The 25,378-nt window shown below is 42.5% G+C and overlaps 1 protein-coding gene across 1 annotated transcript in view; it reads right to left on the bottom strand.

The window, feature by feature from the left end:
- arid3c (AT rich interactive domain 3C (BRIGHT-like)) overlaps nt 1-25,155 on the bottom strand; it is a gene marked incomplete at its 5' end in the record, with an annotated part of 146,514 nt that extends 121,359 nt beyond the window's left edge. The window contains 2 exons of the mRNA XM_084359346.1: nt 24,194-24,826; nt 25,117-25,155. Of these exons, the coding sequence (XP_084215472.1) occupies nt 24,194-24,826; nt 25,117-25,155 (672 nt within the window). The remainder of the gene's footprint in view (nt 1-24,193; nt 24,827-25,116) is intronic.
- Nucleotides 25,156-25,378: the final 223 nt, after the last annotated feature.

The following is a 25,378-nucleotide window of genomic DNA, read 5'->3' as shown; positions in this document are numbered from 1 at the left end:
CACTTATGGAGCAAATCAATCATTTCTAAAATTACCAACATCTCCATGCTGCAATATGTGTATTTTCAGATTTTTGTCTTGATAACTGAATTTTTTACAGTGGTTTCAAATCTGCCTGCACAACAGTGAATGGCTTACTCAATTTGTGAAGCCACTGTTGTATTGCCACTTGCCAATTAGCTCAGAGCGATAGATGACAGTCTTTTGTTCCAGAAGTTGTGGGTTCAATACTCAAGTGGTCCAAAATGAACATTGTTGTCAACTGTCTTGTCTTCCTATTCTCCTGTTTGTTGCTCAGAATTGCCTAAATTTGCCAAAAATAGCCCGGACCCGACCCATTGCTGCGCAGCAGCTATAATTCAGAACTTGTTTTTCAGTGGAAAGATGTGTGCCTATAATGCTTACAGGCACCTAATTTCTGATACACTGAACAAAAAAACATTTGAATACAAATTCCCCACGTAATAATTTCTCCTTATCTGCGTAAAGGGAAACAGTCAGGAAAGTCCAAAAGTATTTTTTTAGTTTTTTAGCCAATATTTAACCATTGTCCTGTTCTGATCACCTTATTTCTGTTGGATTATTGTATGTGTAGACTGATTTAAATGGGCTTCTGAACCAAGTGAATAACCTCTTTCGTATTCAGGAACTTTAAAGAAACATGTACAGTACAATGCATCTGAGCACTGATGTGTTTTGACAGGATGTCTACAAAGAAACCGTCAAAGAGGACTATGCTGAGTATGTCCTAAAGATCTGTTTCCTTGTGGAAGTGCAGCACACAAAGGCCCAACACCTGCCGATGTGTCTATCATCATCGAGGGAACTGAGGTTCTTGATGATTGTAGATGTGACAAAGGCTTGCCTTCTGCCTCCAGTACATTCCCTAAAACCAATAAAATGTTGCTGACTTGTTGTCAGGTAAAGCAGTTGTCGGGTTAATGATAATAAATAACTTTTCTAACTAGGTCACTCTATCTACACAGCAACTAAACAACTTAATACCATATTACAAATTGCATGTGAGCAATAACTTTATGCATGCAATACGTGAATAAAGCCATAATTTTGGTACACATTTTCCAACTGTGACATTATATATTAAGTACTACCCTTTTGGGTGGATCACCATGGGGCCTAATTTCAGAAAAAGTATGTACGATAGTGAATTGTTTTTGAAATAAGGGCCCAAGGGGCACACCGGAAGGAGGCGGGACTTAAATATAGTATATATATTATAATATATAGATATAAATCACGTGTACCAAAATGATTGCGACTCAAGGCGGTGTTCATGGGAACAGTTCCCAGTTGGGAATTCATTTTTCCAACAGCACATGAATACACTAAGTGTACTCTTTCAAACACTTTTCTACAACCACTGTACATCTGCAGATTGTGTAATTATATGATAATGGTTCATAAACTTGGGGTGTGGAAGCATTGCAGATTAGGTAATGATAACAAAATAAATGTACAGTTCCGCTGAGAGCTCAACAGCCTGCAATGTCAGAAAACACATTTAGTGATAAGGCAGAGGGGGTTTGTTATTTTGAAAATCTTTTTGCCTCTACGGAGACTAAGCCTCTTAATAAATTGTGTATTGTAACAAGTATATTTGGCAGCATGGTATGGTGCAGTGTTTTGTCTGTGAATGCACCAAACAGTGTACCTTTATGTTGGAAAAAATAATAAAGCTACTGATGTTTAAAAGCGTCAGTTGTTTTGTGTTTTGTAGTCACCTTATTGAAGACAGTTAATAAAACATGTGCACAGTAGAGCAGTGGTGATTAAAGTAGGTGAAATGTTAAATAAATATTACTTAAAGTGACTGCGAGTAACTTTCAGTTTTTGCTGATTCTAGCGGCCCCTTTTGACAAAAGCTGTCCAATCTGGTGCAAAGAGCTGGCGCTTGCCAGAATCACAGTGCTGGCCCAAGCCTTTTGGGGGCCCTAAGCAGACCACCACCGCAGAGTCACCTGTGCTTGACAATTATTGACGCAAATGTCACACTATAATGTTACATTATAAATTGTATTAATACAGTGATGAATTATGAACTACTGTCCCCCTGGGCACAGATGCATAAGGACCCCCCACTACCTTATTTGTATGGAAGTGGGTGCAAATGGGGGAAGGGGGGTCTGGGAGTCCTCCCCCAGAAAATTCTGAATTTGGTAGATGTGATTTCCTGTATTCTGGTGCTTTTTTGGGATGGCCAGCTGGAGAAGGGCAATACCTAAATTCATTCAGATTCATAGCCTTTTGCTTTTTGACTTATTGAGGTAGTGACTTAACGCAACGACTTGGGCTTCAGGGCCCCTTGACCTCTTGGGCCCGGTAGGCTCATTCAGTAATCCATCCTTGCTCACATGCCACAAATGTTTTGGGGCTCCTGGCCCTCTAGACCTCTGGCCCCCTGGGCTTGGTAGACCCCTGTATTAATATAGTTGTTATTCACACTAAACCAGTCACCTTTTAACCTTAGAGGGTACTAAAATCACAAATTTATGTTAAAGTTTGATATTCAAAGTGAAGCACTAAGTGTGGTTTACTGAACTTGAATTGAAAAATAACAAAATACAACAGCAGAGATTGCACTTTTTGTAAACAAGTAAATCAGTTTAATGACTTGTTTAACTTGGCTTAACATTACTGTCTCTTCCAACTGACTCTAATAAGACGATTGAACTTGATGCAATGTCTATGCGCGCGAATTGTCTGTGCACGCGAGGTGTCTAGTTTATGCGCATGACTCAACTGCTGGCAGACACAGCAGTTATAGGCAGGCATATTGATCATGAAATCAGAATCATCTTGTCTTGAATTATTCATTCATTCATTCATTTATGTCACTTGTTTAATTTATTTAATATGTAAAAAGAAATGCAGCTGCTTAGTTCGTGATGAGGTCATGTATTTATATGTGATTGCATATGTGATATATGTGATTGGACTTGAGCACAGGCATTAAAATTACAATAGAAAATTAAAGCTGCAAGCAGCGATGAACGGGCCCTCGCAGTCCAAGTGCGTCAGGGCGTGCTGCAGTCAGTATTAAAAAACTACGCCGAAGTGCGTAGAACTCCTGGCAATATACATGAAGAACAAATAATAAGACCACCACACTGTGTGACCCTACAGACTCATAAACAGAGGTTTGTATCAGCCAGCACTGCCCTCTGTTGGAGGGCTGCGGCACCATCGGAGGCTGAGGCATAGAAATGGGTGACAATGGCGGCGAAATCTCAACTTTGAACCAAAATGGCAGACTTCCCGTTGGACTGAGGTTATGGGTCCAGGAGGGTTTTTTGTGCGTCTGGTCATGATACATAAGCGTACCAAATTTTGTTCATGTATGTGCATGTAGGAGGCGGGGCTGCAAGTTTGAAATATTCCAGGGGGAGCTATGGAGCCATTTAGCGCCACCTGCTGGTCATTTTTGGTGTGTGGGTTACAGGGGCCAGTCTATACAACCCCTATTGATTTCATATCCATAACTGTTATGGTGTGGGCACAGTGGCAAAAATAAAATAAGACTGCCACCAGAGCGCCACCTAGTGGCGAATCGGTAAGATCTTCATCAGGTATCCTCAGGACGGAAGTGGCAATGAGTGTACCAGATTTTGTGTTGATATGACCAACCGATGTTGAGATATAAATTACTTTAATTTAAAGAGCGCCACCTAGTGGTCATCGGCCAGAATTTTGTACAGAGCCTTAGGGGCTCATGTGGAAGTAATATCTTTGGTTTCATGTCATTCGGACAGACCAATGTGGAGATGTGCAACACTTCCTGTTTGGTACGAAATCTGCAGAAAGTTGTTATTTTATAACTTGAGTAATCTTTGGAATATCAACATGCTTAGCACAACGGGAGGTCAGGAGGCTCCACAGATGCTGTCAGCAAAGTTTGGTGCAAATCGGTGTAATCGCCTGGGAGGAGTTAGCAAAAGTAGGTTTGCGACATTTTGCAAATTTGCAAAAAAATTAGTTAACCGGAAATGGGCGTGGCCTACATCAGGAGATTCAGCACAATTCACTGAACGCGTGGATATAAGGTTTCTGAATGTGCGACAAAGTATGTGGGAGTTATGAGCCAAAACGCACTTTCCTTGATTATAGCGCCACCTAGTGGTGGAAGTTCATGACGACCATAGATTATCAAATTTTTCGCCAAGCCTAATATGTTTGCCAAATAAAATCACGTTTTCGTATATGTTCAGGTAGTGAAAAATGTGATCATTTCCGACAAAGAAAAAAAAAAGAAAAAATCATTCGAAAAACAATAGGGACCTCGCAGGTTTCCTGCTCGGGCCCTAAACATCATGAAAACTAGTGAGTTTTTTGAAGAGATTAGATGCAAATGTAGTCGAAGACAAAAATTATTTGGAATAGTGAGTAAAATTTAAGACAAAGACAGAAAATTGCAAGTAGGTTACTTGAGAATAACCATCCTAATATTACACATTGTTTGGCAGCAATAGTAGTCAATAGTTACAGCAATAAGTTCCATATCATGTTGGAGTTTGATGGACTGTTTATATCATTCGTTCCCACATAGACAAAGACTGAGTGAGCAGATGGGTAGAGTTTAATAATTGCAGGGATGTACTGGGCTGTATCCAAGATTTTTGCACCAGAGAAAATGTATATACTGGGCAGTGTGTTGAAGACAGATGGAGTCCACTCCATGCAGTCGACAAGGGAAGGAGGCCCCTAGATGATGTCATTTGAGGCTATGCTGTGGCGAAAACTAGTGTCCAGCTGATTCATTGGTTCAGCCAGTTTTACGGGCAGATTTTGTGGCCCTTAAGTGGGCCTATTACAGACATACTGATAATGACGTATATGTTTTCCAATATGCATTGATATGAGAACTTTATTTTACAGACTACAATGCAGAAAACAGTGAAAATGGAGCAAAGTCAAGTGATGTCTTCATGGTAAGTTGCTAACTGGTTTGTGAGTGAAATATATACTCCAAAGTTTATCAGTGGCAGTCCTAGCTTGCATGACACCCTGGGCGAACCTCACCTTCAGCAGCACCCCCTGGGTTTGCAATAACTGGGCAATTTTCATACTCATATTTATTATTTATTAATAACAGTACACTGCCCACATTGTTATAATTACACTGTTATATTTCTACATATAATGTATATACGATTCTATTTCTTACCTTTTTATTATATTGTTTATTTTGTACTATTATTATTGTTTATTGTTATATTGAACTATCCTTTGGCTGCTGTGGCGCACACATTTCCCCGTTTGCAGGACTAATAAAGAAATTCTAATTCTGATTCTGATTCTGAATCCCCTGCATCACCACTCCCCTGCACCAGTAGGAAGAGCTGAGGTCCAAAAGGTGAACCTATCCCCCTCCCCCTTCTTCAGCAACCTCTGCATATGAGACTTTCTCAGCAGCAAGCAGACGCACCTTTACAAGCCACCCACTCCCCACACAGCAACATGACATCATTGACTTGACGTGTAAATGAGCAATACAAAAATTGGATAAATTAATGCAAACAAATTTAAGGAAGCCGGTACGGGTCGGCACCGGGGGCGATCTGCCGAGATGAGATAAGCCCAGAGCGGCTGCTACAGAGCCGGTTACTGTGGGCGACTGTCTGATCGCTTTTGTTTTTCTGCCCCCCATATTGCCCATATGAGGAACCGCCACTGAAGTTTATAAACATTGACCACATTATTTTCACTTTTCAATAAAACGTTGACCCTGACATCTGCCATGTCACTCATGCTTATATGACATATGCTTGTTAATGTTAGCAAGGTCAGTAATGGTACAGTAGATAATAAAGCAGATTTAAAGGTCAGCTATAAGCATCAGAGCATTTTTTTGCAGCTCAGCAGAAGACAGTGCTGTGGCGTTTTGAGTCCAGTGAGTGTTAATTTCACAGTACATTGGTTACCTAAATTGTGAGAGGCAATGCTGGAAAGTAAATAAACAAGGTCCCCATCTTTTAGACACGTGACAATGAGCTTATCTTACTCGTTAATGCTAAATGTTAATAGTGAAATATTACTAAAGATGACATGTCTTGACAAGCAAGAATAAATAATATTTATAATTTCTGATTGGTGTGAAATTTGTTGAAATAATGGTTCAGGATTGGAACAAAGCTATACAACAATGCTATATATATATATACTATATACACTGCCATCAGTGTATGAATGTATGTATGAATTACTGTAAGTCACTCTGCTAAATGCCCTGTATGTGTATATATATATACACACATACACATCAACATTTATAAAAGCATACACATATGGGCAGCTGTAGCTCAGGAAGTAGAGCGGGTCGTCTAGTGATCGGAAGGTCACTGATTCGAATCCCGGCTCCCCCGAGTTACATGTCGAAGTATCCTTGAGCAAGATACTGAACCCCAAATTGCTCCTGATGAGCAGCTGGCGCCTTGCATTGCTTGTCCGAGAGGACTGGAAAAGCGCTATATAAATGCAGACCATTTACCATTTACATGGACAAGTATATTAATATATACTGTATGTATACATTCATTCAAGTCTAATACATACATTATGTACCTATTGTATTGAAGATTGCATTGTTAAAATGTCAGTCAATACTTATTATTTTGATTAAATTAACCGGCATTCAAGACTTATATCAGGATAAAATATGCCGATCAGTATTGGTGCTTGTGTTTGTTTAATCAGGGCAAATAATATTACACATTAACCTGATTCCAAATTTCATGAGAGGCAGTATATGTGGAATAAGACATTTGTTCCAAACTTTATAGTGTTTCAAAGGTTGGTAACCATGATCTCTGGTTTATTTAGTTGATTGTCTTCCAGTTGCTATTACTCTTCTTGCACCAACAGAAACAATATTTTTCTTAAAGTATGGCCAACCTCACAACTTTGGGTCTAAAAGGATGTAAATTGTGAATAAATAAGTTCAACTTTCCCCACACTGAGCCCATTGGAAATTATTATCTAAATGAATTGTTTTAATGAAACTGAAAAAATCATATATTGGACTGTTGCCATGCCATTCGGCCTTAAGAACGCAGTGCAACCCTTCCAGCGCCTCACAGACTCAGTGTTGCAGGACCTGCTCTTCATCTTCGTCTACCTGAACAATATCCTCATCACCAGTACATCCAGAGCGGAACACATGTCTCTGGACTCTTTTCGAGCGGCTCAACCAGCACGGACTGATCATCAACCCGGCCAAGTGCCAGTTTGGGCTGTCCATCATCGACTTCCTCGGACACCGCGTCACCCAAGACAGGGCCGTCCCCCTCCCGTCGAAGGTGGACGCCATCATGAACTTTCCATGCCCGCTCACACAGTCAATGCAGGAGCTCCTTGGCATGGTGTACTTTTACCACTGCTTCATCCCCAAGGCTGCCCAACTCATGCAGCCCCTTTATGAAGCTCTGAAAAGCAAAGCCCTGAAGCACTCCGTGGACTGGTCCACGGTTTCCACAGGTCAGCCATGCCAAGTTTTTGAGGCTGTACATGACTTCTCTCACCCAGGCAGGAAACCTTCTCAAAGACTGGTGGCGGCTAATTTCGTGTGGCACAGTCTCAAGAAGGACGTAAGGGCCTGGACTGACTCCTGCGTGGACTGTCAACACGCTAAGGTGCACAGCCACACCAAGGCCCCCCTGGCACAGTTCTCCGTGCCCAAGAGGAGGTTCGACCACGTTAACAAGTAATGTACCACCTATTTCACTCATGGTTACAACTAACCAACAAAAAAAAGACAATAAGTAATATGAACCACCAAGTTCTGACACAGGTGTTACAAAAACAAAAACATATAGTAATATTTGCATTTTGGGACTTAATATAGCAATTGTGATTGATATTTTTTATCAATCAACAACAATGATAGTTAATCGATCTCAAGTTACTACTGCTAGCACTAGTAGCCTGGGGGGCACTGGATTACATCAAAGGACTAAACTAAACTACAACAGGGATAACAAGTGGTGAGTGAAACATCGATAATTACCAATCAATCAATCAAAGCTTTATTGTCATTTAGCTGTACCTACAAAAGTAGTGCAGCAAAAATGAGATTGCTTGTTTCAGCTTCCTCAGGAAGTACAGTCTCTGCTGAGCCCATTTCGTGATCCCTGAGGTGTACTTATTCCAGCTAAGGTCCTGCAAGATCTGGACTCCAAGGAACTTGATGTTCTCCACTCTCTCCACTGTGCGGCCTGATGCTGAGAGAAGCGTGCTCAGGCTGTGACCTCCGGAAGTCGATAATCATCTCCTTCGTTTTGTCCCCATTGAGCACCAGATTATTTTCTCTGCACCAACCCTCTAGGTGTTTAACTTCTTCTCTGTACATTGTTCTCTGTACATCATTTCTATAAATGAGTCCCACCCAGGGCCGCCCCTGGCCAAATTGGGGCCCTAAGCAGAATTTTATTTTGAGGCCCCCCCCCCCCCCCATTACAAAATGACTGTATCACGAAATGCCATTTAGGTTTACAACCTTTATTAGTAGGAACAAATCGAATGAACAGCCTCTTTCAACAATGGAACAAGCCTTTTACAGATGCAGGCTGCTTCAGTAGACATGGCGCTTGATGGCCCTTGTGACGTACTGGGCACTGTATGACAAGAAATCCATCATACAAGCAGATTATTAAGATTTGTTTTGGTCTTAATGGTAAATTACACAATGAAATTGATGTAAATACTAGCCTCACAAAGATTAAAATGCAATTAATGCAAATACGACTACAACTAATAATAATATTCATTATGATTTGATTTGATGATATTTCTATATTTAAATATTTTTATATAGTTATTTTTACATTTTGTACTTAGGTTCTATATTCCCACACTCCTGTTTGCTGCTGCAACGCTTTAAATTTCTCCATTGTGGGTCAAATAAAGGATTATCTTAATTTATCTTATCTAATCTTATATGACTGTTATGAATTAAATTCACCAAGAGATGGCGTCATTTTACCTCCATAAAAATAGCCCAAAACTTCTATTGATAGCATAGATTGATAGGCTATAAACCTGAGCCAACATACGACCACCAACTGGTCAATTAACCACTCCTTTTTCAACAGAGGTGAATGTATATGCAGTTAACAAGACATTCAATAAATGATAATCAGGGCCGCTGGAAAATTTAATCTCCAGTCCACATATAGACAGAATTATCCTCTCTTCTGTCTCATGATTAGCAGGCTAGCAGCTGGGCTGTTTATGCCACAAAGTTTTTCTTTTTTATTTCAACAACATACCCACCTTCAAGTGAAGCACAAGCCTCCTCTTGTTTTGACTTTTTCTTTCTTCTGCTTGGTCCCGATTCATATTGCCATTTGGAGGCCATCTCTCCACCCGCATCCAACTGCCTGTCGGCGCATCTGACCGCTGATTGGTCAGATGCTGCGTGCTGTCAATCATTGCGGCAATGCCTGCGGTGTCAGATTAGTCGTCTCTTTTTTTTTCTCTCCTGCCTCGGGCTGACTTGGTGCTCTATTCAATTCAATTCAATTCAATTCAATTCAAAAAACTTTATTTGTCCCTGGGGGGCAATTCAAGGTAAGGCACGTGGAGCATTTGTACACAACACAACATTTAACAGATATACAGCACAACACAGAACAGTCAGCTAGTTGAAATAAAAATAAAAAATATATATATAAAAATGTAAAAAGGTATAAAATATTAAGGGTACAAATAGAATAAGGAATATAAGCAGTATCTACATAAGGTGCAAGTTGGTACTGAGGTAGATTGAATGTCCATATAAATACTATAAATATGTAATGATAAAGTGGGGATGTGTGTAGATTATTGTCCGTTAGCAGGATGGGGAAGGGGGGATGGGGGGATGGGGGGGTCCAGGGTCCAGAGCAGGGAGGCAGCGGGGCAGGGATGGTTGGGAGTTGAGGAGTTGAACAGCTCTGGGAACAAAGCTTGTTCTCCTCCTCTGTGTCCTACAGCCCGGGCAGCGGAGCCGGCGTCCTGAGGGGAGCCACTCAAACACTGGGAACAGAGCGTGTGAGGGGTCCTGTAGGATGTGCTGTCCTCAGTGTTTGCTGCTCACACATGGTTGAGAGTGTTCTGACCGGAAGTCCGATGATTTCAGAGCAGACTTTGACAGTGCTCTGTCCTGTTTTGCAGGCTGGTGGAGTGAAACCAGCAGGTTATTGAGAATGTGATTACAGTCCAGAAGCCGGTGAAGAGTTTCTTTGCCAGGATGTGTGGCTGTAAATGGTCTGCATTTCTATAGGGCTTTTCCAGTCTCGGACAGCTCTGCGCTTTACAACACATGCCACACCCATTCACACACACATTCATACACTGATGCCGGAGGCTGCCATGCAAGGCGCCAGCTGCTCATCAGGAGCAATTTGGGCTTCAGTAGCTTGCTCAAGGATACTTCAACATGTAGCTGGGGGGAGCCAGGATTCGAACCAGTGACCTTCCGATCACTAGAAGACCCGCTCTATCTCCTGAGCTACAGCCGCCCCCTGTAGGGTGTTGAATGCAGAGGAGAAGTCTGCAAACAGGAGTCTGGCTGTGGTGTTGGGGTGTTCTAGATGCTTATATTTAGTGTCCATGATGGATATTTTAGCATCATCAACCCCTCTGCCTGTGCGATAAGCGAACTGGAGAGGGTCCATCAGTGGGTCAGTGACCTTGGTGATGTGGTTCTTGATGACCCTCTCCATAGCCTTCATCACGAGTGAGGTGAGAGCCACAGGCCTCAGGTCATTCAAAGCCTTGACAGAACTCCACTGTGGAGTGCTTCCATAGCTGGGGGACTGTGCCACTGTCCATAGATCTTTGAAACAGTAGCTGAAACAGCAGATGTGGCGCTGATGTTGTGCCACAACTGATGTTGCTCTCCTTGGTCCTCCTGAGGGCTCTCACCACCTCCTCCATGTTGAAGGAGAGTTCAGCTTCTGCAGGTGTGAGGGAGGAGATAATGTCTTCTATCTGGGTGATGTTGTCCGTCTCGAATCTTGAAAAAATGTGGGTGTGGGGAGCAGAGTTCACAGCAGCCATGTAGTTGATTTCCTGCCAAGCTGAGCGGAGGCTCCCTTGTGTGAATTTTTCCTCCATTTTGTCCTTGTACTTCAGCTTGGCATTTTATATGGCACGCTTCACCTCTCTGCTAACCTCCTTTTTTTCAGATTCGGTGCCAGTGAAGAATATTCTTATCTTTTTGTTGAGGATTTCCTTTAGTTCTTTGGTTATCCAGGGTTTATTGTTTGGGTAGATAGTAACCTTTTTGGTGGGAATGATGTTATCCACACAAAAAGAGATGTATGAGGACACTGTGTCCACTTGCTCATTGATGTTGCTGGAGGGGGCGAGAAGGTTATCCCAGTCTGTGGATTCGAAGCATCCCTGCAGAGTTGCAATGCTGTCGTTGGTCCACTGCTTGATGTTTTTGATAACCTTCTCTGTCCTCCTTATGACCGGGGTGTAGGCTGGTGCCAGCAGGATGGTGTTGTGGTCAGCAAAGCCAAGAGGGGGAAGAGAAATGGATCTGTATGCATCTGGAATGGATCCATTACATTTATCCAGAGTCTTCCCCTGGCGGGTGGTGCAGGTGACATATTGCTGATATCCTTTTAGTGACTTGTCAGCTTCACAGTGGTTGAAGTCTCCCAGGATGAATTTAGGAGAGTCTGGGGATATGAGTTCAAGTCTGTGTATGGTTTCCTTTATGTGCTCTATTGCTGTAGTTGCATTTGCTCTGGGGTGAATGTAAACCAGGATGAGAAAGAGCTGTGGGAAGATAGAAAGGGCGGAGGGAGACAGCCAGAAGCTCGATGTCGGTGTTGCACAGCTCCTCTCTGACGATGACCGTTGAGCACCAGCGTGTGTTTACATAGAGACACACGCCGCCGCCATGTTGTTTATCGGTGAGCTCAGTGTATCGGTCAAGTCTTAAAGGGGACCCGAAGCCATCTATGTGCAGCATGTCATCACTGTCTGTGTTTTTTAACCACGTTTCCGTGAATGCAAGAATTGAGGCAGTCCTGCATTCATGCATGTGGTTAACGTTAGCTTGCAGCTCGTCTGTTTTTTTGCACAAAAAGAGCACACGTTAGCCAGGATGACTGAGGGGAACGCCCAGTGTTTACATTTCTCCCTTTTCACTCTGACCCTAAGTCCACCCTTTTTCTTCCCTCTCCTGGTTACCTTCTTTTTATTGTAGGTTGAGTCTTCTTTATTTGAAGAATGGTCCCGTCGGATTTCCTCAGGTAATGAGTCCGTAGTAACGGCTTGATGGGGGTAGGGTGCGAGCCGCAGCAGAAAGTCCCTGGTGTAGGAGACTCGCTGCCCGTCGGGAAGATTGAGTTTGTTGTAATATGCCGAGATAAACTCCACAGACAGCCAGAAAAGCAGAGAAACCAGAGCCCAGAAAGGTCCCCTGGTCTCCATGCTGAGGTCGATGTAGTTTCCCAGGCAGCGTGAAGTAATCCAGCAGTAGTGGAAGTACCAGACTAGGAGCCGGCCGGCAGTGTAAACAAACAAAGAAAAACAGCTGAGCCGATGAAGACGGCACGCGAGGGAGAAAAGTTTTAAATAAAGTTAGAAAAAAAGCAGCCAGATGCCAATGACACGGACAGTTGGTGTCTAGCCCAAAGAGACAACATATACGTCCACGAGACTTTGAAAAACGCACGAACAGAACATTAAATAAATGAAATCGCTCCACGAACTAACCGGTCGACCGCACGAGCAGCGACCAGGAAGTCCAAGTTCAAAGGATAGATGCATTGTCTGGATGCACAGTCGTGTGGTAGCAGTGTAAACAACAATGGACTGAGGACACAGCGTTGAGGAGATCCAGTGCTCAGCATGATGGAGTTGGAGGTGTTATTTCCGACACGGACAGACTGAGGTCTCCCCATCAGAAAGTCCCAGATCCAGAGACATGTGGCAGTGTTCAGGCCGAGTAGGAGGAGTTTCTCCATTAGTCTCTGGGGGATGATGGTATTAAATGTAGAGTTGTTCCGATTCCGATGCCAGTATCGGAAATGCCTCCGATACTGCCGAAAATGCCGGCATCGGTATCGGCGAGTACTGGAGTCCAGGCACCGATCCGATACCACGTAATTTATTAGCCTAGCTCCGGTAGCTCCAAGATTCTACCGGATACGTGTCCGCTGCGTTACGGCTCCGGTACGGTTTGGCTCCGTCGTCCTCGTCCGGCAACCCCCACCAGCTGTGTTTTGAGTCCGCCACAGCGCAGCTCCGCCGATCAGCTGGAGTTGCGAAACGGAGGAATTCCCGCGATGATTACATAATCACGCACGACCGCAGTTATATGTATGTGTTATAAACACAACAACACGAAGTGTTCCCGACTGAAGGATTAGAAGAAGAGCGCGTATTTGTCTCTTATTTGAGGTTTTTGTGCTTGTATCAACACGGAGTGTTTTATTTTGAAAATTAACCGGATGTCATGTTATTATTTTGTGTCTGACTTCCTGTCTGCTCTGTGCTGAATTCGGCTTTATACTATTCTTTTTAAAAATAAATGGCTTTCATTTGCTGTATTCATTCATGTTTTACAAAGGGTTTAACTTGAGCCAGGCCTTACCACAATGATGATCATATCACAGTCATGCAGGCGTAGTATGATATATATAATTTTTTATAACACACTGGTATCGGTATCGGTACTCGTATCGGCCGATACCCACAGCATAAGTATCGGAAACGGTATCGGGAGGGAAAAAATGGTATCGGAACATCTCTAATTAAATGCTGAGCTGAAATCAATGTAAAGGATTCTCGCATAGGTGTCTTTCTGGTCCAGATGGGTGACAACTGAGTGCAAAGTGGTAAATATTGCATCCTCTGTGGAGCGGTTGGGACGATAAGCAAACTGGTGTGGGTCATGTAATGCAGGGAGGCTGGCTGTGATGTGTGGTTTGACAAGCCGCTCAAAACACTTCATCACAATTGGTGTCACTGCGACGGGGCGTAGTCGTTCAGACAGGATACAACTGATTTCTTTGCTACTGGTATTATAGTGGATGTTTTGAAGCATCTGGGTACGATGGCCTGACTGAGGGAGATGTTGAAGATGTCAGTCAGGACATCTGCTCGCTCACCAGCGCAGGTTCTGAGCACACGTTCTGGGATGTTATCCCGGCCTCCCGCTTTCTTTGGGTTGACCCTGATTAGGGCCCTGCGTGTGTCTGCTGCGTTGATGGTGAGGGCTGGCCCAATAGATGGTAGAGAAGGACCAGCTCACCCTCTGCTTGTCAGTTTGGTGCTTCAAAGCTTGCAAAGAAGTTGTTGAGCCTGTCTGGAGGAGAAGCATCACCGTCGTTGACCCCCTGCCTGGACTTGTTATCCATCAGCGCTGGAATCCCTGCCACATCCGCCTGGTGTTTCCTGTGTCGCAGAGGTGTCCCTGGGTTTTCTCTGCATAGGTGACTTTCGCAGCCTTGATTCCCTTCCCCTTCTGATAATGCTCAGCTGTTAATTTATGTAAGGTTCTTCAACATTTTAGACAATAAAGAGTTCTGTGAAGACCTGTTAGGTGTAACTCCCCTTCAGACCAGTACAAGGGGAGAGGACATCTACCTGGCAATTAAGGAGATGTTAACAAAGTGAGGAATAGAGTCAAAAAAAGTGGTTTCAATAACCACAGATGGAGCCCCTGCCATGATAGGGAGAGAGAAAGGAGCTGTAGCAAGAATGAAAGAGGACAATCCTGAGCTCATCTCGCACTGTTTAATTCATTAATCTGTCCTGTGATCCACCCTGTCAGATGAGCATGCTGACAATGATGAAAATGATCAATTTTCTCAGGGCATCCTCTTCCTATCAGGAACGCATGCTCAGGGAATTCCTCAGAGAAGTTGATGCAAACGCTGTTGATCTTTTGCTGCACAACAATGTGAAATGGCTCAGCAAAGGCAGGGTGTTGGAGCGCTTTTGATCCATCAGAAGGGAAGTAGCAGCTTTCTTGGCAGAGCTGAGAAGTCAGAAGGCAACAGAGTTTTCTCTGAAGATGAGAAAAAGATGGATAATGTGGCCTTTTTGGTTGATATCACTTCACACCAAGGGCAATTCAATTTGTGAACTGATGACAGCTGTCCACTCCTTTCAGAGGAAACTTGAAGTGTTCAAGGAAGACCTGCAGGGAGACTGTGCACACTTCCCAGAAGTGCAGGAACAGGTTCAGAGACAGAGAGATGTGTCTTCTTTTGTTGACTTTGTTGATAAGCTGATTGTAAACTTCCGCAAACGTTTTGACAGCTTCAGCTTCGGACAGTAGCTCACCATGTTCATTCAGAACCCATTTCTCATCACAGATGTCAGTGGGTTCTCAAAGGAAGTCACACAGCACTTCAAGTGGGCAAGTGCTGGGCCTCTCCAGATGCAACTGATTGATCTCCAAGCAGATGTGGCCCTGAAAGAGCAGTTTGGAAGAACTGACCCTTCTGGCTCCAAATGGTCTCTGAGACAGCTTTCCCAGGTCTGAGGAAAGAAGCCCTGTACATCTTGACAATGTTTGGCTCCAAATATAGCTGCGAGGCAGCTTTCTCCAACATGAATATAATTAAAACTAAATATTGTTCCAGGCTCACCAATGAGCACCTGCACATGTGTATGAGAATGGCCCTGACACCATTCCAGCCCAGATTTAAAATCCTGGCAGGACAAGCTAGAGCTCAATTCTCTCACTGAACAACAGAAAGTGGGGGAGTGGGATACAAGACGGAAAGAAAGAGAAACTGTAAAATTGTTCAATTGTTAAGATGTGTTGAGATCTATCTGTTGTAAAATTGGTTGAGACTGTTAAGATCTGAAACATTATCAAAGAAAAAGGGAAAGTCAAGCTGCTGCTACACTTTATTTTATTTTTCAAAAATTAAGTACTTTATTTTAAGATGCACAATTTTTAAATAGCTATTTTATTTATTTTCACTATTTTATTTTTAAATGCAGCCCTTCTTTTCCTTAAAGAGAGAAGAAAATAATACATATCTACAGTATTATATATCTGTATAATTGAGTGTTAAGTGACAATAAATATTGTCAAAATGTTTTTGAATTGTTCTTTCTTTATTTGATTTGACAGTCAGCTGTTGATTACATGCAGACGTTGATACATCGACAAGGCTTCTTCAATATCACACTAAATCATAACGCAAGTTAAGGTGCATTCACACCAGACTTTTTATTTTTGTTGCTGTCGCTCGTGTCGCTCCAAAAAAATCGCTCTGTCGCTCAGCTGCAGTCGCTCGTCCGCACAATTCAACATATCACTCTGATGACGTCTTTCAAGCGATTCCAGTGAATTTCACTTCGCTCGGAGGCACTCATTTCTTCCCGTTTGTATTGGTCCAGCATGGCTGACATTGTACCTGTTGCCGCCGTTTACCTGTTGTGGAAGTCCCATAAGCGCTGTACAACCAAGCGTCGTCGGTTTTGGGTCCACAACATACTCAAGCTGGATCTCAGTGAATACCACTGGCTATTCCAGGAGCTGCGTCTGGACGCCAACCGTTTTCAACGGTATACGCGGCTGACAATGGCCCAGTTTGACGAGCTGTTGGCGAGAATCGGAGGCAGGATTGCCCGGTTGGACACTAACTACAGGCGCTCCATCCCAGCTGAGGAGCGCCTGGCCATTTGTCTCCGGTGAGTGGCTGTGTGTGCCGGCTTTGTTCTTCCGGACCGGTGGAGTTGTATTACGTTTCCATGGTTTCAGTAGTTGTCATAGTTACACATAGATTACGGCAGCCAATCAGCGCTGAAAGACAAGCGACTGACAGCCAGAGACTTGGGATTTCTCATCTCGAGCGACAGAGCGATTGAGCGATTTTTCACTCGGAGCCCCAGCGATTTTTCGCCTGAGCGATTAATCGCTCAGTCGCTCGTTTGCATTGACTTAATATGTAAACTTATCGCCAGCAACAAAAACCTTTGTTTGAGGAAATTTTCTCTAGCTGGGCCTATTTGAATTTTAGTTGAATACAGCTGGTTTAGGGGTTGTTCTTCTGCAGGAGGATTAGGGTGCACGGTAACCAGCACTGTATTCAAGGAACAAGAGAAATGTATTTGTCTTTTTTTAAACAAGGGTTTAAAAAAACAAATAAATTTACAGTCCTTGAGTCCTGCTACATCTAATTTGATGAGTTTAGGAGTCTCACAGCCTGGAAAATGAAGCTGCTCTGTTGTCTGGTGGTAGTGCAGCGGACACTTCTGTATCTTTTTTCAGATGGCAGCAGGGTGAACAGACTGTGGCTAGGGTGAGTGTCGTCTTTTAGTATCATTTGGGTTCTGTGCAGACATCTCACTTCACCGATGTCTCTGATGCTCTATAGATGGGTACCAGTGATGTTCTGGGCGGTTTTAATCTTCCGCTGTAGAGCCGTCCTGTCCTGGGCTGTGCAGGAACCATGCCAGTTTGTGATGTCTCAAGTCAGGATGCTTTCTATTGCTCCTCTGTAAAAGTTGACCAGAATCTGGCTCCGGATGTGAATGTGTATGTGTCACTCTCCAGGACGGCTACAGAGTGCAGGTACGCACAATCAAAAAGGAGTCCCTTGGTTTGGCTTTTCATACCCACCCAGAAGCAGACCATAAGCCACTACTCGCAACTGCAAAGAAAAACCTGTGTGACATGTCGTCCAGCACCTGATGATTAAACTGCAGTGTTACAATTATTAACCCATATATGCGCCAGGAACACAACTGTTCATAGCGGATACACCATCCAGGGCTGCACCAAGTGGCACACTCAACATGGTGTCAGCTATAAAGTCTGTTCCACTTTCAGTATCCACAACAGACGTGAGAAAAATCCTGCTCAAGTGACTATGAGTAAAGCTCCTGGGCTTGAAAACGTCCTTGCTGTGTACGAAAAGCATGTGCCAATCAGCTAGCTGACTTATTACTGACATTTTGAACATATCACTCTCAAAGCAGCCTGTCTAGTTTTAATGACTACCGCCCCGTGGCACTCATCACAATCTTAATCAAGTGCCTTGAGAAACTGGTTCTAAAACATTAAAAGTAACATTCCAGCCAGTCTGGACCCTCACCAGCCACGGATTGAAGTCTATTGTGATGACACCACCATTATCACCAAGGTGTCTACTGTGGACAGCTTCAGGTTTCTGGGAACCATAATCTTCCAGGACCTGAACTGGTCCTCCCACAGACACTGTCTGGAAAAAAGGCCCAGCAGAGGGAAGTTCAACTTCCCTCAGGAGCACCTGATCCACTTCTACATCGGGATCATACAGTCTGTTCGCTGCACTTCCATCACTGTCTGATTCGGACCTGCAACCAAACAGGAAGGAACAGACTGCAACGGACAATCAGGTCTGCAGGAAAGATAATTGGAGCCAACCTGTCTTCCATACAGGACCACTACGGGACCCGTCCAGGGTCAGGAAATGGGCAGGTAACATTTCTGCAGATCCCTCACACCCCGGACACAAGCTGTTCAAGCTCCTCCCCTCCGAAAGGCGATATAGAGCACTGTACACCAAAACGACAAGACACAGAGACAGTTTCTTGCCCCAGGCTGTCACTTTGATGAACACTTAACAGTCAGTTAGTGTCAGAAAAGAAACACTGAAATAAATTCTGCCACTGTTTTTAATATTAATACTGTTTTAATGTAAATACTGCTGAAGATTCTGCACTCCTTACAATTGCACTATTTTTTTTTCTTGTACATATCAGTCTTATTTTTCAATTATTTACTTTCTTTTTTTAGATTTAATATTTGAAAACTACTCTCTGTACATTGAGAGCAAATTTAACTGGAGACAAATTCCTTGTTTGTTTATACATACTTAAAAGCTGACCAATAAAGCTGATTCATCACATAACAGCTGTAGCTCAGGAGGTAGACTGGGTCATCCAATAATCAGAAGGTCACTGGTTTGAATCCCTGGCTCCCCTGGCTGCATGTCGAGGTATCCTTGAGCAAAATACTGAACCCCAAATTGCTCCTGATGAGCAGTCGGCACCTTGCATGGCAGCCTCTTGCATCAGTGTATGAATATGTGTATTAATGTGACAAGTGTGGTAAAGCAGTCAGTACACTGGAAAAGCTCTATAGAAATGCAAGTCCATTTACCATTACAGAGTGATGCACAGTGAACAATTGACTGCTCAGTGTCAACAAAACCAAAGAGCTGATTATTGATCTTAGGAGAAAAAAAAGGGGGGTGGGGGGACATCAGTGGAGCTGAGGTGTTTTAGGTCTGGGAATCTACATCACAGAGAATCTATCATGGTCCACACATTGTCACCCTGCTCAAAAAAAAAAGAAAAAAAAAAGGCTTTGCTTCTTAAGGAAACTAAAGGGCGCTAAATTCCCTTGCCAAGTTCTTGTCAATTTTTAAAGAGAAGCAATAGAAAGTATTTCGACTGGAAACATCACCAAGTGGCATGATTTGTGCACTTCCCAGGACAGGAAGGCTCGGCAGCGGGTGATTAAAACACAGAATATCACCAGTACCCATCTACCGAGTATCAGCGATATCGGTTAAGTGAGGTGTCTGCACAGTGCCCAAAGGATACTCAAAGACAACACCCACGCCAGCCACAGTCTGTTCAACCTGCTACCGTCTAGCTAAAGATACAGAACTATCAGCTGCTATACCACCAGAATACAAAGCAATGGCTTTCTTCAGACTATGGGAGTCCTAAACTCATGTCAGAGGCATTACTATGGCCCGCAGTTCACACAAGACCAGCCATCCACCCCCTGTAAAGCAATTAACTCACACAGGCCTACAAGCTGCAGCTGTGCCGACAAACACACCGACCCCTACAGTATCTGTCATGGTTCCTCTCCTGCTCCTCTCTGTGTCACCCATCTTTCGGAGCCACTCTTTGCTGCAGAAGTGTGTCCAAGCCACTCTACCTAAGGTCCCCATTAGGTAGAGTGGACAGGTCAACTCTGCCTGCCACTGCTCCACCACCCGGCCTCTCTGCTCTACCTACGAGCCAAGAGACACTACACCTGCAACAGTCAAACTGGTCGACGTGACCGCCAGGGCAACTATGACTCACAATCTGCTGCTCCAGCCTCCGCAGCTGGCCAAGTGTTTAACAAACCAATTATGAGACAAACACACGCACAACCCATTAAAATCAGAGTGAGAATGAGTGCTGGGGGAGAGGAAATTTTTAATTAAATAGAGCAGGTCAACTTGCCAGTATGACAGTATTTTTATTTATTTGTGTGATATTATTTGTGTGTATTTTGCCTGGTCTTTATAAATGATAAAAGATTCATTGAAATTAATCAAGAATTATTGATATCGGCCGATGAAACTTGATTATTTAGATTTTTAGCCATATCGCCCAGGCCCGTGGTGAAAAAATTTACCTTGGCTTTTTGACATGGCAACCAGGGCAATGCTAACTTACAGGTTAGCAACAGAAATATGTCATCCCAGGAAACAAAGGAACCCCACATCACAACAGAGTTCCCAGCCATGGGAATAGATGGGAACTTATGTATTTAACTATGAGGGCAAAGGCTATTTGTTTGTTATAGATTAGAAGAAAAATATCATGTAAAAACTTCTTTTAATACATGGGCTCTTGCAAAATCCTATAGCTGTGCTCCAAATCCCTGCAGTAGCAAAAAATCAGTACACCATTCAGCCATTCACAAAAAAACATCAACTTGTCACTTTAGACATTCACCCTGTATCAGCCCTAACAACCTAAAAGTCAAAGTCAAAATCTAATTCAACATGGTTGAAATGTAAGAATGATATGTACAGTAGGCAGATTCCTGTCAAATACATTTGTCTACCTAGCTCTGTACATTCAAAAACTATTTTCACCGATCATACCATTCTAGGTTGAGAATGTTTTACACAACAGTAGACATGCTGTAAAATAGCAAAACTCTATATGACAGTCAACAACGCCAGAACTAATGCAAGAAAAATGCAGGAAGATGAAGCGGGAGAGACAGTGCCGGGATGTGTGCTAGCAATGTGAACCACAACCAGTTCATCATAGTTTAGTGCAGTACAGTGAGGATACAGGTGTTTCAAAGAGGAGACAAGCATATGAACCAGATCTGTTTGTTTGTCTGTCGCTGTTAACAATGATTCCAGTCTGCAGCATATTCATACACTTCACTGATAAACCACATTGTAGAGTAACATTAGGCTTTATGATGAATTATCACTTTATTATCAGTTCTAATGCCTCGTTGTAGAGGGTGATACATAGCATGCATGAATACATGGTAAGAATGTGTCAATAACATCCGCCATGGCATAATTTCATAGCCTTGAGTAAGTCAGTTGGATTCTCTTAGCACAGTAGTGTTGTTAGTAAATGAATTCTTCGTCACATCTGTCCTTGACCTTGTGACATCAAAGAAAAGTGGTTAGGAAAGGACTTAGGAAGTGACTATTCGACTGCACCCCTAGACTTCCCCTATAACTTCCTCACCTGCATCTCATTCCCTCATCAGCCACACCATTTATACCAGTCTTCTTTTTCTGTTTATCCTACTTATACCTGTACTACAGAATCTGTTTTGCCTGCCTGTCATGCCTGTTTGACCTTTTACTAGTTTTTTAGACACTTGATTCTTCCTTGCTCCTTTTAGGATTAATTTGCCAGTGTTGGATGGCTGTCTTCTGGTTTTGACCCCTGCCTGCATCTCTGTATTCCTTTTACCTGCACACACCAGTCTTGAAAGATTTTAACTGATTTAAATGGAAAATGCACATCTAAATCTTTTTATACTGATATGGACCTAACTGTCTGAATTAAAGTTAAACTGAAGCTGAAATTGAAACTGGGTATTTAAAAAAAAAAAGATAAGACACAATCAGTCGCTGCACTAGTATGTAGAACATCACACTATTCTTAAAGCATGGAACTATATATATATATATACAGTATATATATATATATATATATACTGCATATTTACATGTGGCCATGTAAAATCAGGCTATACACTTACACTTACATATATATATATATATATATATAAGTGTAAGTGTATAGCCTGATTTTACATGGCCACATGAAACTTTTCTTGATGAAAAATAACAAAAAATTAAATTCTTTATGATAACAGTAATAGGTGTATAGATTTAAAATCCAACTGCTGAATCTTTTCCGTTGTTCATAAGATCTAATGACTTAGGCAAGGACATTTCCGTCATATCCTTTGATTTTAAATGTCAAGAAAGCCATCCACTTAAATGACTATGAACAATATTCAAATAACCATGACAAAAATATTCTAAAAATGCAGTTAATAAATTACAGATGTGTAGAGAAAACGAAAAATTGGATGCGAGCATTCTCACCATGGCTGGTCTCACCATCCTCCACACGTTAACTGTCTCTATATTGAGGCAATTGGTTTCAGCCCCTATTTAAATTGCATTCCCATGCATTAAAGCACTTGAATGTGCAGCGCTAATGCAGTCACTAATGTACACATCACATTTAAGAAAATCTGTAAATGATTCATCATAAATAAAAGATGACATAGCGCATCCACAATCGCTCAGAGAGTATAGATCTGCCTGTTGCAGGCTGGAAATATAAAGACATCTGTATCAGTCAAGTAACTTACTGCCATTAACTAGCTGCCAACAAAACAGAGGAACTGTTTAGAAGAAATGTCTTTAGCAAATGTTCAGTGCAATAAAACATATACACACTAAAGACATTTTAAATGAGGAACCCTTTATAAAGGGTTACTTGGTAATGGTTAATGGTTAACTTGAAAGTGTTTGATCCAAAATCCATTTATCATGATCCAATTAAACATTTATTTATAGATTACTCACTTCTGAAACCATATTATAACAAAATAGCAAGGACAGACACACATCAAACCCTTTTGAACAGCCTGGCAAAATGTGTTCTCATCAATGGTTTATAACTGAGTAAATACACGAGCTGATAACAATGCTGTAATTAAATGTTTATAACCTACCAATGATGATGATGATAATAATAATAATAATAATAATAATAATAATAGTTTACCAGCCCAATCGCCAGAATAAAATGCCAACATTTATTCTGGTGTCTTTTTCAGAAGGTAATTGGTTGTCAAAGGGGTCTTTCACCATATGGCAACTCCAGAGTTTTTCTTTATAAAACTGACAGGCTGACTGACAGGCTGACAAACTTTCAACTTTTCACACAGCAACTTTATTAGATAGACTTAGGTAAAGCTTTCGGCTACACTTCTGAAAATAGGCTATATTTGTTGTGTGCTCAATAACCTAAAAGACATAAGAAGAACCTTATTTTCTTTCCTTCACAACATGCAATACAGCAATATCAATTTATTGTGAACCTTGTGATGTTTAATGTTGCAAAGATAGGCAACTAGACAGGGAACAAATCTATGCTACTGAATGACAAGGAAAAGCAGCAGATCCTTACATTGTAGAAGCTGGAACCAGCAAATGACATTTTTGCTTGAAAAATGAAAAGAAAAGAAGACGTAAAAATTAAATGAAATTATCAAAATAGTATCAATAAAGATTTGTACAATTAGCTAATAGCTTTATTAACTAATTGTTGTGGCTCAAGTTCATTCCTGTTACCCAGTGTTTATTCGTGTCACCCAGTGTGCAGTACTTTTAGCCAACTAAATTGGGTTTTGTTTTTTGTTTTCTAAAAAAGCACAAGGATTAATGACACTTCTTTCAGGAATGTTTAGTCCATTATACAATCACTTCATAAAAGGCTTGCCAAAAATAGGTTATTGATAAACTTAGGGTTTGGGAAAAAGTGGTTTTGCCTTAAATAATAATAATAATAGCCTACAACTTGCGTGTTTACAAATTGATTTTTAGTCACAGATATCATACATCAATTATTTGAAGATGTAACCAACTATTTCTTTAAAGTAAAGACGTTATTGAGGGGAAGGCAAAAGAATCAGTTTTTAAATCTTCGATTTAGAAAACCTGTAAAAAATGAAATAGTGTTGCATGATATTGACCAATTCTGTTTTGAATACTTAAGTTAATTATTAGATACAGTGTTGAAAAAAGATTAAAAATGAGATTAATTTTGAATAGTGACAACAAACAAATGGCACCGTTCGGCGGGATGGCCCTATGAACGAGGAACCCTTGACTGAGATCTTTTACTAAAGGGGAAGTGTGAAGTAGGTCAGGGTTACCTGTCTGAACTGCTCCTCGTAGGTCCACTCGTGGTGCTGGTGGGACTGCTGATGCGCCGATGGAGACTCTGCGCGGCGGGCCGGTCCGAAGGCCCCCGGTACTCCGGCCATGAGATGCATCGGGGCGCTGTGCGGAGGCAGGCAGGCTTCCTGGAGCGATGACTGCCGCTGCTGGTTGTGGATCGACCCGACTTCGCCCTTCTCTTGTTCATTAGGCCTAATGATCTCATGTTCATCTATGTCATCTTCCTCCTCATCCCGCTCCTTACCGTCGCTGTCCGGTCGGGAGTCTCCGTCGTCGTCGGCTCTAAGTATCTCCATGTGTGGGAGCGTCACTCCGGCGGACAAGTTGGCAACTTCGGCGTTCAGGGCACTTTGCATCGCCGCCTGGTAGTGGCGGAAAGCCAGAGCTTGTTGGTGTATATGGGACTCCACCATGGAGCGGAGGTCTTTCTGTGTCTCCGCCTGCCTAACTTTCTCCTCCAGAGCCAGACGCGCTGCCTGCTGCCGTTGCAGGTTCTCCATGACCACCTCTAGCTTCATGCCGCCGCTGCCGGGCTGGTGGGACTGTGCGTTGGCGAACGCGTTATGGGAGGAGGCTTGGAGCGGAAGGCTCCTGGTGGATGAGCCTTGCTGCGAGGGGACGAGAGATGGCCGTTTTATGATTATCACCGGAACTTTACCAAAAATGAAACACATCGATCATTAGCTTTATCACACACACACACACACACACACACACACACACACTGAGACAGTTATAAAGAAGACAACTTGTTAAATATTTCTCATTACCATTTAGGCCTACATTAAAACGCTGTTAAACTATCCAACGAGGCTACTAAATATCAATAAAAAAATAAAGTCAACATAAACTGTAGAATTCCCTAATAATCCAACTGAAGTAAAGCCTGAATGCTTACCAAAGAAGATTTAGATGCAATGCTTATGTTATCAACCATGGTTCTCTCCGTGGGCTGCGACGAAATACGGGATTAAAGAATGTTCTTTTCCTGGCAACGCTCCGCATTCAACATCCAGACATGCAGGTCTTGATAGTTGGCTCAATACTTGAAGCCTACTTGTTCACGGTGAATGGTGGCAACTGTAGTGAAAATGACCCCGGGAGGCAGAGATCAGCCCTCCTGTTCCATCTGCAAACAATAGGCTACGTCAATACTGAGA

The sequence above is a fragment of the Pagrus pagrus genome (assembly GCF_965226575.1).
Source record: "Pagrus pagrus genome assembly, chromosome: 8".
Lineage (NCBI taxonomy): Eukaryota > Metazoa > Chordata > Actinopteri > Spariformes > Sparidae > Pagrus > Pagrus pagrus.
Note: the sequence above shows the minus strand (reverse complement) of the source record. Positions and strands in the feature narration are given on the sequence as shown.